The 19,260-nt window shown below is 33.4% G+C and overlaps 2 protein-coding genes across 4 annotated transcripts; both read right to left on the bottom strand.

Annotated features, from left to right (window-relative positions):
- Positions 1–2,420: 2,420 nt before the first annotated feature.
- On the bottom strand, positions 2,421–5,469 carry LOC145558076 (uncharacterized). Its single transcript, XM_081619228.1, has 4 exons — positions 5,006–5,469; positions 4,835–4,916; positions 3,537–4,721; positions 2,421–2,877 (listed from the first exon to the last, which is right to left on the bottom strand). The coding sequence occupies exons 1-3, from the start codon at positions 5,129–5,131 to the stop codon at positions 4,567–4,569; spliced, it is 363 nt and encodes a 120-aa protein (XP_081475354.1). The 5' UTR covers positions 5,132–5,469; the 3' UTR covers positions 2,421–2,877; positions 3,537–4,566.
- A 355-nt stretch (positions 5,470–5,824) lies between these two features.
- On the bottom strand, positions 5,825–12,595 carry LOC145558064 (uncharacterized). Of its 3 annotated transcripts, XR_014092355.1 has the most exons (8): positions 12,157–12,296; positions 10,140–10,191; positions 9,800–9,885; positions 9,561–9,683; positions 8,650–9,450; positions 8,008–8,221; positions 7,125–7,898; positions 5,825–6,697 (listed from the first exon to the last, which is right to left on the bottom strand). XR_014092355.1 is itself a non-coding variant. In XM_081619218.1 (6 exons), exons 1-6 carry the CDS (start codon positions 12,419–12,421, stop codon positions 7,327–7,329), a joined length of 2,061 nt encoding a protein of 686 aa, XP_081475344.1. In that variant the 5' UTR covers positions 12,422–12,595; the 3' UTR covers positions 6,860–7,326. The 3 variants fall into 3 exon arrangements, 1 of the variants encoding a protein (XP_081475344.1); XR_014092354.1 differs by lacking the exon at positions 10,140–10,191 and having other exon boundaries at positions 12,157–12,595; XM_081619218.1 differs by lacking the exons at positions 5,825–6,697; positions 10,140–10,191 and having other exon boundaries at positions 6,860–7,898; positions 12,157–12,595.
- Positions 12,596–19,260: the final 6,665 nt, after the last annotated feature.

Here is a 19,260-nt window from a genome sequence, read left to right as displayed (position 1 = left end):
TCATCATAAATTATAATCATTATAATCATAATCATGTTCATGTTAATATTAAAGCATAATAATAGCAAGATCCTAGGCACGATACTAACAAGATTAATAACAAACCCTAGCATGTCACTAAGCAATAAAAAAATCAAATCTTTAACCCTAACATGATACTAACAATCATAAGTATTAGGAAGAATATAAAAGGCATCGTAACAATCATATTTAATATTAAAGTTACCCTAGACATGATACTAGGAATATCATAATAACAATTTAAACATGAACTCTACATCATAACATCAATAAAAACCATTAAAGCACTTACTTTGATGCCTCGTACCTCTTTCTAATAACAAAATACACACGTTAGTAACTTCAAGGAAAATAATAATCAAACAATTAAATTAAATAATTGAAAGAGAGATTTGGGACCAAACCCTCAGAAATTAAACCTTTCACGTCTAGGGCGAAAGGCAACTTTGAATATGGCTAGGTGTATCTAGATTTTGCGAATGCAGAATTTTGTATTTGAGAAGCAAGTTTAGAAAAAGAGAGGAAAAGATGGATTGAAGAGAATGAGAATGGGAGAATTGAAAACTGGTTGTTGGTGAATCTAATTGAAAACCGGTTGTAGATGATTGAAAACGGAGTTTTTAATACGTTATTTATAGAGAAATCAGTCAAAAAGATAAAATATCAAAACAGAGCATTGGCGCACCTAAAACAGAGCTGGCGCCACCAGGCCTAGCGCCAGGCGCCAATGTCTGGCGTTAGGCGCTAGTCCTGTTTTTGACGCGTTTTCTAAAATCAGATAAATTTGGCCGTATAGGAGGATAAAATCGTATCTTTTCCTCAAAAATGTTCTTTGATTTTAATTAAAACTGTGAAAAGTCAACAAAAGTCAATTTATCAATGCTAATTGAATTAGGAATGAAAAGAACCTTCTAGAAGAATCTAGAAGACTAAAACCATTCCTAATTGCATTAGGAATGATAAATCATATTAGGCCATCCCCTAGATCATTGGGCCGCATATAAGGCTCAAATCGGGCTCAGTTTGGTAAATTGGCCATAACTTCTTCAATATTCATCGGAATTGGGCTTATAATATATCGTTGGAAAACTCTTGTCAAGCCCCATCCAACTACACCATTATTGGACCAATCAAACTGGATTGGCTTTTTTTCTTAAAATAAGTTCTCAAAAAAGAGAGAAGAGAAAAGAAATTAAAACTATCCGCAACACTAAACTTTCCACACTTTCGCTTCATTCGATTATGATTCGACGTGAAAGGTACTCATCACTGGGTTTGGTTTTGGGGAGACACATTTGGGTATCTACAGGAGTTAGGTTAAGTAGTAAAAGATAAATTCTCTTCCCGAGCCTAGAGTTTATTAGCTTGAGAGCAATGAACTTTAATTTTGTTTTATTTCACAGCCTTTAATAAAATACTTGTATGAACTTTTGTGCTCTTTTGTGCCACGATATTATAATGACAAGTTTTTAATTTATTTATTTTGGGGGGTCATCTAATTAATAATCACCGAGTGTCTTATCATCTTAAAGACATATGGGATCAATAGCAAATAACAAAAGTCTTCTTTATTAATCGCTAGAGATTCCATGCATAGCAAGAATTATAGTAGTGACATCATGTTGAAAGCAGTTCAATGCCTTGTTAGAATTCTAACAATGTGCCTGATGATGTATGAAGTAACTGATGGTCCAATTCTTATCAATGCTAAGTAAATTTTCTTTTAAACTTAAGTTTGGTAATATGGACCCAATTTGAACTTCGTGCTATTATGGAACATCCATTACCCACTTTCCAAACATAGCCTTTTAATAGAGGTTTGTCCGATCCGCTTAAATCAACCCTCGAAATTTGTAAGAATCATGTCTCGTAGATAGACATTTGAAAGGAATTTTTGTATAAGCATTGAATTTTTTTGAAACAAGCATGTAGTGTGGGATACGTTCTACAAACTTGCTTCATGAGGAGAGCTTTGTTCAAAGTAGATGGACATCTTTTTCCCTATTCGCGAAGAAGATGCATAGTATCCATATTAACACAATGCAATTCTTTGTTATCTTTAGTCGCCCAGAATAAGCATAAATGTTAGGAATGACAAGCTCAAAGCAAGAAAGTACAAGAGAAGTCATCATTATATGGACAAAGTTAATATGAAAATTAACTTTTAATTTGTGTTTTGAGAAAGCTTAGGAGAATTCCAGAATTTAGTTGATGTTAAACTAGAAGTTATCTTTTTATCTTTCCTAAAAAGTCAATGAGAGTACCGGGCCCAAATGGTGGTCAAAGACCTTTACATGCTTCATACGAAAGATTAGTTGATTTTAATTCGTTTGGAGCAAATTGATATTGATACTTACAATGAATAGTTAATATTGATTTAAGCCTTTTTTCTGAAAGAATTGTTTAAATAATCCAGCTACATTCAATTAGTAGCTAGAATGTTTGGTATGTATATATTCACACTTACATAAAACCGACTTTACAACTTATCTGTATTTCAAACATTCCAGGGACTATTAATTTGAATTTTGTTATCCAACATCGAACCGATAACCTTTCAACCAACACTATTTCAGCCAGTATAAACATCTTTGTACTTAGTGTAGGTCAAATGCTGGTTTCATAAAAAAAAAATTAATATACATTATGCAACATGAGCATGAGAATGACCATTTCCCATAGGTTGATTATCAAGGGGTTGTTCTTGAGGAATTCCTTCATCAAACTCTTGAATTTCCAAAATCTCCACCCTTCGATTCATCCTTTTCCTAATCTTTATGGCCACATCAGATGGCCTGAATCTCCCGCATACGCTTACTCTGTTGTATTGTCTTTCTATCACATGTGTTTCCAACTCTTCCAATACCAAAAAAAAAAATGAGGTAATTATAATTGGCAAAAGCTAATGAGCGACGCGTGATTTTGTCATGAATTAAAGTGCAAATATTAGAGTAAAATTAACATTAATTACACCGAACGACGCGTGATTTTGTCATGAATTCCTAACTTAATACCATTTCAACCAATATAATTTATCCTTAACTAACGCCCCGGAGCGCTCGTTAGCAAGATCGATTATAATTTAATAAGAAGCTAAAAAAGAAAATAATAGGAAAAAATTAACATTAATTACACCGATTTTCGCGTGATTTGTCATGAATTCTCAACTTAATTCCATTTTAGGAAGTATATTTAATGCTTAAACATAGCCCTAAGGGCTACATATATCATTACCCTTAAAAAAATTTGTTAACCAATATTTTTCATTTTTTTTATGAATTCAAACAAGCAAAAACTATAATTACTAAATGACTTTTGAACTTGAACTTTCTTTTCTACGATGATTTATTCATAAATAAATAAAAGGTTTATCTTATTTAGAATGACTATTAACCTATTATCCGTGATTTTAAACTCTTTATCAGAAAAGTTTACAAAGTTGCGTCCCAAAAGCCAACAACAAACCAATAATCATGTAACTAAAACAATTCATTATGAACTCAATTCGACCTCACCTTTCATGTTGAGAAGAGTTCTTCTTAATTTTTTGTAACACCCTTTGCAGTCAATTGAGATTCTCATTAGCATGCAACAATACTGCAACAACATAATCTCACATAAAAAATTTAAATAATGGAGTAAAAAAAATAATAATAAAATCCAAGAACAAAAAATAAAAATAAAAAAAATAACAAAATGGTTTGAGGTTCAACTTGCCTTTATTGACATAGACATTTCATGAGGGTTGGACCAAATAACTGGAGCAACTTGCCCTGTAACTTTTGTTTTATTATTAGGATTTGAGCAGGAGAAATTTAAGAATTTACTGAAGAAATTCTGTTTCACTTTTTGGGGTTTCATTTTGGAATCTGATTCTTCTTCTATTTGATAGAGATTATTAACATGAAATTATGTGCTGCATATATATATGGTCTAGGTATTTTGTGTCATATCATAGTTTATTGGTAAGTAATTAGAATATCCTCCTAGATGGGCTAAGGTTTTCTTAAGTATTCCTTTATGTTTCTTGGTCCATAAACTTGGCCTCCTGTACAAAACCTATTACAAAATCTTGAGTTTGGTTATTCTCAAGAATCTGGCTTGCCTAACCTAATCATTCTCGAGACTGCATGTAGCGCGTTACAATGGCATCTACCTTGAGGCTAGCACCTGTGTTTTTCCGTGTTACAATAGCAAAGATGATGTAAAGATTGTAAAATTTTGGTTTCGGAAGCAAATAACTATATTTCAGACACCCCCTTAGCTAAGAGGTCCGAAAATACCAAAGAGACGCGATATCCAGCATAAGAATAACATATGAAACAAAGAATTGACATCTGAAATTGATCAATTTTTAACACTGAAGTGACAAACCTTCACATACCAAAAAAAGGAGAAAATGAGAGATGCTTATACAAATAAGTTCAGAAAGATAAGAAACTGAAGAGTTTTCACTATACAGGTACCCTGCTCTATTCCAATCTGTTTACTTACATTACTAGCTACTGTATGGCAGCGCTTCATGAATGATTAAGACCAGAAAATTTAAGTCCTCGACGATCCAAATATTCGCTTAATCAAAGCAACCTTGCCAAAGGTAATCTTTTGACGGGCAATAATTTGTTTCTTTGAGCCTTTGATGTACTTACAAGTGATAGCCACTTTCTTTTCTGACAAATTCACCACCACAGATTCTGTTTCTGTATTAAGTAAAACAACGAACATGCATAAATTTACCCTGTACTGTCAAGAGCTACTACGACAACTACAAGTCTACAACAACATCGAATTCAGACTAAAAGAAAGAACTCACCATCAAAACGAGAGATCATATCGAGAATCCTCTTCTGACAGTCTGAGCATCTCACGTCTGCTGATATAACAACCTCCTGCACCTGTTAGCAAAATGAAAGCTGATATAACTGTCATTTAGAAAACTGAATGCATTTACAGAAAAAAATCAGTACAGGTTTCGCCGACTAACATCAGGCATGGTTAGGGACTCCATAAACCCAAGGCTAGTTTGAGGAAAAAGAGCAGCAGACTGATCACTTCTGATAACCTCTATCGCCTCCGTTGCAGATTCATAATCAACATCAAATGCCTTCATTCTTTCTATTACAATATAACGAAAGTTACCTAACAAACACTATGCCTGCTGGCCCTCCACAGTTTTTATAATACGCGTAATTAAGACCGAAAATTCATACTTACGTTAACAAATCTCAATCCCACAAGCTGATAAAAAAACTGAAAAGGAACTAATAGCAGATTATCCTACATTGAAAGAGGAGTACCATCTTTTTTTTTTCTACCTAAAATTCAGAAATAATACATAATTTGATGAAGCAGAAAAGTCAGTATCTAATATGATTAGACAGACGAAAGTAATAGGAGCGTAGGAAAGTGTACTTTATATATAATACGGAGTATACATTATTTTACAATATGCTTAAGTGCATAGTTGATATATAGATGCTTTGAAAAAGAGTGGTAAAATGACCCCACAAAACTATGTATAATTGGTGGTTTGGTAAATTTCATAAGGCCAACGTCTTGATTTTAGTCTTCGTCATTATTTGTTTTACACAACGGAAATAAATGCTCTACAGCTGCAAATTTGAGGTATTAAGCTGATTCTAGACGATTTTACAGATTTAAGATAGTACTGGGAATAATTTAAGTTAAAACATTGGTTCCGAAATCAATTGTCATGCTCGAAATGAAGAATGAAGAATTTTAAGTTAAGACAATCTTTTAGGAACGGAAAATAGTTATTAAGATTATAATACCACCACTAAAATGGAATGATGAATAGAAGAATGAAGAATTTTTTTATATTATACTCCTAATTATTTTTATATAAACAAGGATACAATCTTTGATCACGAAGGATGGGGTTGGGACCCAAAAGTCAAAATAGAAAATGCACCCTTCCACTATTATAAAGAATTAAAGAGTAAAGCAAAAGCTGGAGCATCTTAGCCTATGCTTTAATTGAGGTAATCAAAGCAATTATCTTGCATGAGCACTTTCTTTTCAGCACTGTTCTGTACCTCAGCCATATAAATCACCACCTGATTATACTGTCATCTTTGGTTCTATCAGACCCCAGTATTCTTCGCCCCAGAGCTACCAGTCCATGGACCACAACTGTTAAAATCATTAAAATTGTAGAATCCCTGCTCGAAACCCACTTAGATGAGACAGGAAAGACTGAGATTTCAAGTGAAGGTGTGAAATCTGCAGTATCCAGAGACTTATCTCGTTGGATTGCTAGCCATTGCAGCTCGAGTTTCTTAATGGTCCTCAAATCCTCAATGACCAGCTTGCTCAAATTCAGAAAAATGAGATCGTTCTCATAGGAGATAACCATCCCGTTTAAGGCAAGTCCTACAGCATGGTACAAATCTATCAAGAAGGCAACTGTTTGACCACCTGCTCTTCGAAGAGCTGTTTGTTCAATTGAGGGGTCTCTCTTGGAAGCAAGCAAGCGAATCCCACTAATCGGTCTCAATATAGTAGGATGATGAAAGCCATTTATGCTTACGCCCAACGTAATCTTCCAAAATAAGAGATGTCAAGTTAGACAAATCTTACCAATATTGCTCAATAACTGGCCCACAGAAATAGTGTCAGATCTGCATCCTCCCTTTGCTGCACAGGCATAAAACACCTAGGAGCACGAGGATAGGGACAATTAGAACTGTAATTACTCCAAAATATTCAATAGCATGAGCATGATTAGTCAATTACTCAATAGCTATAACAAACAGTGCATTTTTAATAATATAACGAATTCATGTCCATGATTAACACACAAATACACCATCAGTCAGATCACTAAAATGCCATATATCTTCATTTCAGTGAGGACAATACAAACGATACAAGCTGTGAGATCTTTATTACTTAACGGTAATATACAAAACTAACAGAATCCTAGGCAAAGTAAAAAGTTACGCCTTCAGAGGTTAAAGACTGCATAGTTAAGCAAAAAAGAGATAAGAAAACCTAGCATCCTAACCTAAATAAATACTCCTACTTGTTATTCTAAATCTTACTCAAAACTACTTCCCAACAGTTTCAAAATCAATTCGCACCTGTGGGTCCTTGTTAAATATGAGTTGATACACATCTTTGCTCTATCACCACGCCCTTGTCTAGGATGACAATCCTATTTCCCCACCACTTTTGTAGCAAGGAGAACGGAGATGGTTATCTTCACATGGATGAACACAAAAGAAAATACTGCCATGACCTAAATGCCTTGTTAAAGATAGATTCACAAGCATAGAAAATAAACTATCTGGACATAACAAGACTGGTTAAAGACGGCACTACAGATGGGCTGAAAATAGCATCAGTTATGTACTTGCAGTTGTCACGGTCAACTTTAACAGACTTGCGATGCTCTTTTTCAGCTTTTAAGGTGGAAGGTACACGGAACACCTCACGATTGTCACGTCTTCTTTCAGGGGTAAACCCATAGCTCCTACGAGGATGCAGCTTCTGAACAAGTCCACTGCGCTTTCTCTTACATGATGACTCCCACTTCAAGTGTGAAAGGTAATCATCTTTCAAAAGATCAGTCACAGCTGTACTGTTTTCCTTCTTGTACATTGTACTTATACGGAAAGTATTAGAAAAATCTTGAGATCCACGCTCATCTTTACCGATATCACACTCAGGATGTTTGGAATCACAAGCTTGCGAATGCTTTTCGGGGCCATGCTTCAGACCTTTTCCCACTTTCAGGTCAGACACTATGGACATTGCAATATCTGCCCTTGCGCTAAATTCTTTCCAAGCACCCTTTACCCACTCTTGGGAATGTCTCAAATCACTTCGAGAGAAGACAGCTTCTCGCTTTTCACCTAATATGAGAGTTATCCTTCGTTAGTTTAAAATTTAGATAAAGTTATAATAATTTAAATAAATATACAGAGAAACCGAATACCAAGATATCACAAGAATGCTTCTTACCTGGAAAATAAACTAAGAGTTTCTCATTAGCTTCTTTCCTGATAACAATACCCTCCCACCAGCCATCATGCCACCAAGCATCAACAATGGTGCCAACGTTGATGGCCCACGTGACTTTCCCATCACTTATCGGAGAAGGCCTGATAGTTGTCCTACCTTCAAGTCGAAGGCCCATTGCATCACTAACAGCAATTCTAGATGCTAATACCCATTCCTGAAAATATAATCAAATCCTTAATTAATTGAAAACCTATAATATATACTTGTATGTGACAAAGAAAACAAAAACTAAGACACAAATAGGTTGTCATATAAGAGGGGAACAATTACAATTACACAAGCTGACAGGAATAATTTTACCTTTTCCCTCCCACCAAAATTCTACATTATTTATTTTAATACAAGTACAAATGTACAATATCAATATGATAAAGGCTACCAAATGTGGTTTCACAACCAAAATTAAGCACAAATAAATTCACCTAAGAAATTTTGTGAAAGGACAGACTGATAAACAAAAAATTCTAAAATTTCATAGATAAAAAATGCAAGCAAATATCTCAATATAAAAGAGTTGCAGTCTATTCCCAATTTATTTATCAGTTTTCCCAGACAAATATTGGTCTAGATGCTGAAAATTACCTCAAGGCATTTAGCTTCATCCTCTGCATCCTTGATGTCATGATAACGTAGCTTTACTTTGTTCTTGTGCTTCTTAATGATGGTTGCTCTAAACCAACAACCAAACATCCCACTATCCTGCGACAAATTCTCAACCACTGAACCCACAGCTGTGTGTTGCGCTACAACTTCAACATTCTCTTTTCTAAATACAGTGAAGCCAGAACCCTGCGCTACACCGGCACTGGTATGACCTGTTGCGGGAACAGTGTCCAAAGAACCTCTTACAGTAGCACATTGCATGTCCTCTTTGAACTCTCTTGATAAACGCAGTCTCTTCCTTGGTTTACTACCATTGAAAGCACTGATATCTTCCTTTTTCCAGGAATCCTCAGGCAGACAAGTATTCTCAATAACCCTTGCTGAAGGAAGAGAAGCTATGTATCTGACAGCATCCTGCTCCCAGTAACCTTTCACTTGAGTTATGTCCAAAGGCTTGAGATCATCACTGTCATATTGCTGACAGCACATATATGGTCGAAGCATAGCATGCTGGGCTTCAGACACAAACTTGGAATAGTGCCGGGGACTTAGAACCATGGCAAATCCGTCAATGCATTCAACACTGAGATCTTGAAGGCAAAGAGAAAACAAAATCTCTCTGTCATTAAAATTGGGAGGCAAATCAATACCAACCTCATCAATTTTATGAAACCACCGTACCACAACCATCCTGTTTCCTTTCACATCTTCATACATATCATCCAAGTAGGCTACAAGTCTTTTATTCTCCTCAGCCAATACACGAACAAACTGATTAACCTATTAATAAAGATTATAGAATAATGTTAAACTTGCAGAATCGCACAATATTTCAGATGAATACAGATAAGAATGTGAAATATCAAGCAGATAACATAACTAAATCTCACCATGACTTTAACTCCATTACGATGGAAAGCTTTATAGTGCTTTCTCTTCTTTTTGCATGTCCATTGGGAGCCTAACCATTGAAACTCTTTGGTATGATGACCTAGCTTCTTTAGTTGGATGGCCTTGAAAATTAAAAATATATATATATATATAAGAAATCATAAACCCTAGTAAAAAACATCCAAACATCAAATCACTTTCGACATCACAAGTAAATAAAAAGTCTCAAGATAGGTACCTTAATTGTTTCTATATCTAATACATCAGGTTCACTTCCTTCAGAAGATCCACCACTTAACTGGGGAGTGACAGGAGTTTGTGATTCTGTAATCAATCATCAGATAAATTACAATTAGCATTGATTTCAATAAGACATCATTCACAATAGTTAAAAGAGAAGAGAAAACATCACACCACGCCAAATAAAGCTACACTATCCTAACAAGTGATTACTGAAACACAGCATTCATCTGAGAACTACATACCAAAAACGAGAGGCTATAGTTAGCAGCAAAATACACAAATGCAGTTTTGATGTAGGAGGAGAGGCAGCAGAAAAAGAACATTTAGATCATAACCTATAAATGATGAGGGCATGAGGATGCCAATGCTCTCAACCAGCTCTTAATCCTGCAGCCCAGATCATAATAAGCTATTATTAAGCGCAAGGCAAGGGCTTACATAATTAGGAAGCAATTTTTAAAGAACAACTTAAAACGGCAACACAAAAGGAAATGGAAACATCCGGGGAGAGAATTACTGAACAAATTTAAAATAACACATAAAACCATCCTTAAACCTGTAATAACTTAACTGCAATACCAGATCACAAGCAAAAAGAACCTGAACCTCCTAAAAACTAGCTCTAAACTTCAAAGCAAATATTAACAGGATTTCCAATTCAATCAACTCAATAAGCAATCATACAACTCAAAGGCATAAAAACAACAGGATTATTAATCAATTAACTCAATATGTGACAAGCCAATTAAAAGAATAGAACCAACAGGAATCCACATCAATCAAGCCGAGATAAAGTATCCCAATTCAAAAGAATAGAATAAATAAGTTTCCCATGCAAATAACTTGAGAGTGCAACCATTCAAAAGAATAAACCACCAGGAATCATAAAAACTGAACTCAATAAGCAATCAACAAAATCATAAAAATAAAAAACTAAGATAAAAAAAACCAAAGATTACAATCTAAAAAAAACCCAAAAACACCCTAATCACATGTACCCACCAACAAACATACAGCCATTTAAACAATGAAAATAATACTCTGTATAGTATATCACAAAAATAATAACAGATCAATTGAAATAATTATCGCATATAATTCAATTCAATTCTAATAAATGCTCCTGACAAACGTTATAACTATAAGATCTGATACCTCATCCCCAAAATCTATCTATTCCTTAAAAAAAAAAATCACTCATAATTCTTAATTCTTAAATCAGATGTTTATTCTCTGAGGAAAATGTAATACTTCTTTTTTTTTTTTTTGAGGCAATACTTATTATTTTGTTGAAAATAATAAGGGAAATCTTAGAGATAAGATAGGGGCCAAAAAAATAAAGGATTCAATACCTCGGCATAAAAAATTCAACACGGAAATCCCTTTATTCAGCTCACCTCTCTAGTCCAAAATCAAGGCAAAAGATTCAATCTTTTCCATTAAGAACACTATTCACGCCACATATTTCAAACTTATAATAATTCTATAAATTATGTAGGAAAAAAATGAACGGAAAAATAGAATTTCAGATCTAGAACGCTTCTTCTAAAAAATAGAATTAAATTTGCCTCAAACATCTCAATCCTCATCATGGCTCAATTTGTAGAAAAAAAAAAAGAAGAAATCCATGATTCTCAAAATTTGATGAAGAACGCAGGAAAACCGCACAAATTTCAAATTTTGCAACTTAAACCGAAAAATCTCAAAATTCCAATTATTTCACAAATTTGGAGAAAACCTCCAAATCTCTCAAAATATAGAGTAAAAAAAAAAAACAGAATATCAGATCTAAACATGACCTAGAACAATTGACTCAAATTCATCCTAAACCACCTCCCAAATCCCAGAAAAAACAAATATTACATTGATAATAACAATAAAATCAAAAATAAAATCTTTCCAATAAACATTGTAATCCTCATAAAGGCTGAATTTATTTTTTATAAAAAAAATGATTTTCAAATTTTAATGAAAAAGGCAAAGGAGGAAGAAAAATTAGCTGAAAATGCAAAATTTTGCAACTTTCAAAAACAATCAACAAACAAATTAACAAACCCAAAAAACAAAGTTGAAGAAAATAAAGCTCCGTAAAATTAACCAACCCTAAATTCCCATTATCCTCTACAAAATTGGGAAAAAAAAAAAAAAAAACTCAAATCTCCCAAAAATTAGACTAAAAACCACTAAATCAGATCTAAAATTAACCTCGAACAAATTAAACCACCTCCCTAACCCAGAAAAAAATCAATCAAAAACACCAAAAACAACACCATGAATTAACCCCAAACCCAATCCCAGAAAAAAAAATCAATAAAAACCTAAAACAACAACAAAATCAAAATAAAAAAATACCTGGAATAAAGGAATTCAGCCAATCAACAACTTCTTTCTTCGATTTAGGCTTAACAAAAGATGAATAATCCAGCAAAAATCGATAAGTCATATGCCTCAAACTCTTCTCTTTAGCAATAACAGCAAGATCAGAACCTCCATCTTTTCTCTTCAACACATAATGAATCTCTCTCCTCCCTTTCTCCCTACACACATACACCTCTTCCCACCCCACATACACCACCTCCTTCGTCGCCGTCTTCGCCGTCGCCGGCAATTTCTCCATTTTCACCAAAAATTAAATTAAATTAAATTAAATTTTATATTTTAATTGAAGAAGAAGAATCCAGAAGCTCTTCTCGCTTTATCTTTTACTTCAATTTTTTTTTTTTTTTTTTCTTTTTTTATTTTTTTGGGTGTGAAGAAAAAAAGGGGGAGAGTGGGAAGAGAGTAATGTGAGTTATATATGTAGGAGAGAGAAAGAGGAGGAGAGAGAAAGAGGAGGAGAGAGAAATAGCGGAAAATTGAAATTAGGGTTTTTTTCAAATCAACGGTTGTGATTGATTTGGATAGAGACGGTTGAGATTGAGTTTGTCCTACTCGATGACACGTAAGAAACTCTGTAGGAAATTGCGGGTTAACTTTGAATTTTTGTAAGGGAAATTACGATTTTATCCTTGGATATTATTTTGATTATTTAAAAATGGGAAATTTTATAATTGTATTGTATCTTATCTGCAATTGGAAGTAAATTATTTGTGTATCAGAATTTATTTTGTGAGATTTGATATAATTTTATTTTTGGGAAGAAATTAAATTAAAATAAAGGATGGGTATTATTGGAATAAAGTCAAGGTCACCAAAGTTGACTAAAATTAGTGGTAAGTTGGCGCGGAGTTTTTTGGTTTAAAGGTTTGGTTAAAATTTTAAATGTTAGTTACCTCCTACTTGCTTAGATATTTTATGGCCAACTTGGACGTGTGTTTAACTTTCGAGGAAGTTACAATATGTACTGAACTGAGAAATTATTGAAACTTGAAAGTTGCAGTTTCATAACAACTCAATGGGCATAATCGCATAAGCGTGCTCTCTAAGCCCAAATGTCATGCTAGTGTGTTGTATTCAGGTGGATCGCGTTTAGAATGGATCATGAGAAAAGTCATGTTGAGCTCGTGTAGTTCATAGAATCATAGGGTTTGTTCTGATTTACTGAAATGAATATCTTATGAGAGAAAGAAATTAGAAACTGAACTAAATTGATTGGAGCTGAACTAAACTGAAATTAAAATAAAGAGAATAGGCTCATAGTATACACCACTTATTTACAATCCATGCGTACCTTGTCCCATGTCATGCTGGGAAAGTAATACGCCACTAATGTTTAAAGTCCACTAGAACTCTAATAACATGACGTTGGTATTAAATTGTGTTTAGATGGTATCATTTAAATACCAAAAATTCATTAGTACCAACGAATGCAAAAAAACTTTTTTGGTATCAATATAATTCCTTGATGGTATTTAGATAATACGTACCATCCAAAAACAAATTAATATCGACACGATGTGTCCAACCACATATGAAAATTTGTCTTCACATTTTATATTACTCCGTAAAATATTAAAAGATATACTACGTAAAACGAATAAAATAACAAAATTTATCACATAAATACTAAAAATATTTATTTTAAGAAAATACAAGCAAATCGTGCATCGCACGGACTTCATCTAGTAAAAATAAAAGCGGTCAATTAGAGCTAAATATCGTGCTCGTGTTTGGTTTTGTACTAACTTTTAAAAATGATTTGATAGCTATTGTTATGAATATAATTCTTCCGTTCACTTTTAGTTGCAACAATTAGAAATTAACACTATTCACATTCTCACAATTGACTTTCGTTTTTTATTTATATGTTGAGCAAAATATAGTCATATGAGATCTTGTTAGATACGTCTAAATTTATACTTTCATGGAATCTAATTTTATAATTTTACCTATCTACAATTAGAGATATGGAGAGTTAAAAATTATGCATTGACAAACGTAAAAGTCAAAATGTTACAATTAAAAGTAGATGAAAGATGTTTTCTTAGAGCATTAACACTCGTGCTATAATTTTATAACACGGTGTAAACATTCATCCAAAAGTTGCAAATTTTTACTACATTGGTGGCATAAAACTATACCATCAAATGGTATATATCATCCCATGGTAAACTTTTGCTTCGTTCCACGTGAAACATGAACCAATCAAGTCACGCCATGTGGCCTGGTTGTCATACATCTTTTATTTATTTATTTTCAATTGCATTTTAAGAAAAAATTATAAAGTAAAAAATTATTAAAAAAAATTACCATTGTTCATAATTTTTCAAGACATACACATAAACACCCATATTGATATAGTTTTATATATTTTTGAAATTCACTTTTTTCTACCTAAATTGCTTATTTTTATTTAATTAACTTTATAAATAATAATTAGTTATTTTCAATATCAAACAAAATATAATTATAATTTAATTAAGTGTATAATTCATACATATAGGAAAGAGAAAGTGTGTTGGTAAACTTTTTTTATACCATGGGTGGGGTGATTTTTGGAGAAAGTATATTGTATTGTGGTATAGATGATGTGGAGGAGTGAGAAAGTGGTAGAGAGAGAGGGGTGGTATAAATTTTTATACCATGAGTGATGATGGTCTTAAGAGTTGTGCTTCCATAATACTCCCTGTGAAGTAAAAGATTAGGTTACAAAATATCATACACTCTGTATGCCAACCTTATTTGGCTAAGGTTTCATAAGGGATTTGAGAACTTTGTTATGTAAAATCCCTTATAAAATTAATCACTAAATGCAATGTGTGATGTTTCTTTAAGGTGCTCTTATTTTATAAGATAGATTTTTTTTTCTTCTTTTTTAACAAGAGTGAAATTAAGGGTGTGTTCACACTAGGTGAAAAAACGAAATTGGCACCGCCCTAAGGCCACCGGTTCTTAAGAACCTGTGGGGAAAAAAGTGGGAAAAAACGAGGGAAGAGAATTGCCACCGGTTCACTTTGAACCGGTGGATAAAATATTAAACCCACCGGTTCAAAACCGGCGGCTTTATTATTTTTTTTAAAAAAACCGCCCCATATAAACCCTAACTCACCACTCTCTCCTCAGCCGCTCCACTTCTCTTTCTCTCTCCTTTTCTCTCTTCTCTGTTCATCTCATTCTTTCCCCTTGTTTCCTTCGATCTCATCTCCTTCTCTCTTTCTCTCTCTCTTTCTCTTTCTCTTTCGTTCTTCCCCGATTCGCGTCCCCTTCTCTTTCGTTTCCACCACCACGAAAACCACCAAAAGCCACCACCGAAGACCAACACCCAAGACCACCAAGAACACTACCGAAGACATCAACATACAACACCGAATTTAATCGAGGTGGCTTTAATTTTTCTAGGTTTGATTTTTGGTTTAATTAATCGATTTTTCTGGGTACATGCATGTGTTTTTTGGGTTCATCTTTTTTTTTTTTAAGAATTTTGGGTTTAATTAATCGAGTTTTGAGTTTAATTGGATTTTTCCGGGTTTAATTAATCGATTAAAATCGATTTTTGGATTTTAATTCTATTTTTCTGGGTTCGGATTTTATTTTGATTTTTCTTGGTTAATTTTCGATTAAAATAATTGTTTTTTTGGGTTAGTTAATCGAGTTCTGGATTAATTTTCGATTTTTCTTGGTTAATTAATCGAGTTCTAGTTATGGCTAGCATTTATATTTTTCTTGGTTAATTTTCGATTAAAATAATCGTTTTTTTTTTGGGTCCATGCATGCGTTTTTGGGGTTGTTTTTTTTTTTTTTTTTTTTTTTTTATAATTTTCAGTTTTCTGGTTTTTTGGGTTTTTTTTTTGGGGATTTCTGGGTTTGTACGTTTTATTAATTTTTTTTGTTTTAATTGATGCAGGTATATTTCAAGAAGCAAGAATATAAATCGAAGAATAAGATGTTGTATAGGGTTTTTTCATTTTGATGTTGTAATTTTTTTTATTTATATTGTAATTTTTTTTTATTATACCGTTGTAATTGTTTGATTATATTGATTTGTATTGTCATTTTTTTTTATTAAATGTTGTAAGTAATCGATTATAATGAATGAAATAGTTCGATTTATATTTGATGTTGAAAATTTTTTTTAGTTAATTGCTTTCGATTATATTTAAAGTGAAAAATACAAAAAATAAAAATAAATTATATACATGTTATTGCCACTGGTTAACCGGTGACATTTATGTTAAATATTAAAAAAAAAAAAAAAAATTATGGCTAGCATTTTTGCCACCGGTTAACCGGTGGCAATTCTTGTTTTTGCCACCGGTTTTGAACCAGTGGCTTTTTAGTGGAATATTGCCACCCCCCAATTAGGCACCGGTGGGTTATGGGGGGTTTGAACCGGTGCCTAATTCGATTTTTCTACTAGTGTCACTTTAGCTTAATTTCAGTTCAGTTCAGTTCAGCTCCAATTAGTTCAGTTCAATTCAGCTCCTAATTTTCTTCTCTCATAAAATATTCAAACATTTCAGCTCTATTTAGTCAATACAGTTCAGTTCAGCTTCAATCATTTCAATTCAGCTCAATTCAGTAAATTTGAACAGACCCTAAATCTGAAGTGTATAGATTTTTTTACTTATAACACCAAAAAAAAATTGACTAAAACTTTTTTTTTTAGGAAATTCAAGTTACTCAATTTGAGTAACAAATAAGAGCATGTTGGTAATTTGCACTAGCATTAGGAAGGGTATTTTTGACTTTTGCATAATACCCATTCAACTTTCTCTCTCCTCACTCCTCTTCTACCTCGACCATCCAACCACCACCATATGACTTGTATTCAGTCCATTTTCTACCTTTCTTGTCAAATCACCTTTTTATTTCTCATAACATGTCAATGTTGGGTAATATTAGGTGTCTAAGGCTAAAAATCACATCAATATATCATTTCATTAAGTTTAACAACGCATTTTACTCAAAATGGCCCAAATGACTTCTATGTAGCCAATTTCCTACATTACTTATCAAATGAACTATTTCTTTCTCATAAAATGTCAATGTCACCTAGTTTTATGTGTCTAAGCCCTAAAATTGAATCAAAAGAGCATTTTATTAAGGTTTAAGACGCTTTTTACTCAAAATGGCCCGAATATGGCCTATATGACTTTACTTTGCCCATTTCCTACATTTCTTATTAAATGAACTTTATTTATCTCATAACATGTCAATATTATCTAGTTATAGGTGTATAAGAAAAGAAATCACATCAAAAGAGCATATTAACACAAAATGGCCCAAATATGGCCCATATGACTTCTATTCAACCCATTTCCTACCTTTCTTGTCAAATGACCTTTTATTTCTCATAACATGTCAATGTTGGGTAATATTAGGTGTCTAAGGCTAGAAATCACATCAATATAGCATTTCATTAAGTTTTAGGACTTACCTCATCAAGCTGTTGAGTGTCCGTACAATGAGTCACAATGTCAAGCATGAATCTCATCACATACAAAGCACAATCAAGTCCATTTTCTTATTGTGCGCACTAGCATATGACAAATAAATCACATCAGTGAAACATGCAAAGGAAATTAGCAAATATTTACTAACATAGATTTTGAGGATAATCACAATATCATGTAAATTACCAACGGTGACTTCCATGTTGGACCCTTTGGAGCATGACAATGTAGCTTCTTCATAACACTGTAGTAAATAAAGTACATTCAAATTTGATTAGTTGTATGACTACTAAATTAGTTATTATTAGCAATAATCATCACTAGGTAGCTATATATATTTACTTTTGCAATATAGACTTCACGAGCCACTTCTCCGATGATCGACCTGAATCAAGGTGATAAATTGTGTTATTGGAATTACAAATCACCATGAGGCTCCAATGCTCCCTACATAAGTTCACAATAGACACGCAAAGTAATATTTAGGAGTCAACATATACTGAGGCCAAATCGATTGAATTTGACATGGTTAGACCTACTCTTTATAACATGGGTGTAGACACCTAAAAATGTCTCCCCAAAACCAAACCCGATGATGAACAACCTTTCACCGCCACTATTGGTCGGGTTTAGTATTTAATCTTGAGAGTGCTTAAAAAATCGTATTTTATTAAATTCATATTTTTGAACAGTCCATGGATTAGTCTTGATGTCTGGTAAAAGCATAGTTTTAATTTCAGCCCAAACTTATTAATTAATTTTAAGCCTAAACCTTTTATTGTTTTATTATTTATTTTTGGCCCAAACATTTTATTTATTTTTATTTAATTATTTTCTTATTTTAGCCCGAATAATAAAAGTCAGAAAAAGCCCGAAATTATCAATCGGCACTTAAAAAGCCGGAGGAAATTAGGGTTAAAAATGTATTTAGACGGAAAATGGACTGGAAATTCCCGCGCCACAACAGACTGCCACCGTGTCACGGGAATCCTTCCCGTCTGACGGTGGGTCTTCCCGTGACACGGGAGGTCTGCCGTGACACGGGACATTCCGTGTCTTTTCCGCGTAAACCCTTAACGCGTTTTTTATCCCGTTGTCTGGAAATTTCCCGCGTCACGTCAAAAATGTACCGTGTCACGGGAAAATGTACCGTCTGACGGTGGAGCTTCCCGTGTCACGGTACAGTCTGACCGTGTCACGGGATACTTTTTTAGGGTTTTTATCATTTTAGGGTTCCGTGTGCTCCCTCAGCACATTTTCCCTATAAATACCCCCTCATTTCTGATGAACGGGGCACGGAGTAATTCTATTATTATATTTTCTCTCTTCTATGCTTTAGCCTAAACACTAACCTACCCCTTTTTATTTCAAAATTCCTTCTTCAAGTACTCAAAGGAGTCCATACTTTACTCGTGGTTCTATCCTTAAGCCAAGACGTGAAAGGTAGAATTGTTTGAGGGTTTGGCCCCAAAATCAATTTTACTTTATTTAATTTAATTTAATCATTGTTTTATTATTTCCTTGAAGTTACTAACTCTTTTATTATTTTGTAGTTGCAAACAAACAGAATCAAAGTAAGAGTCATGCTCCTTTTATTTTTATTATTTTTCTAACGATTTTATGT

The sequence above is a fragment of the Chenopodium album genome, chromosome 1 (genome assembly GCF_948465745.1).
Source record: "Chenopodium album chromosome 1, dcCheAlbu1.1, whole genome shotgun sequence".
In the NCBI taxonomy this organism is placed as follows: Eukaryota; Viridiplantae; Streptophyta; class Magnoliopsida; order Caryophyllales; family Amaranthaceae; genus Chenopodium; species Chenopodium album.
This window is presented reverse-complemented; position numbering and strand designations above follow the sequence as displayed.

Coding starts and splice junctions, on each gene's coding strand:
- LOC145558076 (XM_081619228.1), bottom strand. CDS start 5,131: ATGAAGGCATTTGATGTTGATTATGAATCTGCAACGGAGGCGATAGAG. Junction 4,917..5,005: donor AGTCCCTAACCATGCCTGAT/GTTAGTCGGCGA, acceptor TTTTGCTAACAG/GTGCAGGAGGTTGTTATATC. Junction 4,722..4,834: donor TATGATCTCTCGTTTTGATG/GTGAGTTCTTTC, acceptor TACTTAATACAG/AAACAGAATCTGTGGTGGTG.
- LOC145558064 (XM_081619218.1), bottom strand. CDS start 12,421: ATGGAGAAATTGCCGGCGACGGCGAAGACGGCGACGAAGGAGGTGGTG. Junction 9,451..9,560: donor GTAATGGAGTTAAAGTCATG/GTGAGATTTAGT, acceptor CTTTATTAATAG/GTTAATCAGTTTGTTCGTGT. Junction 8,222..8,649: donor ATGAAGCTAAATGCCTTGAG/GTAATTTTCAGC, acceptor TTATATTTTCAG/GAATGGGTATTAGCATCTAG.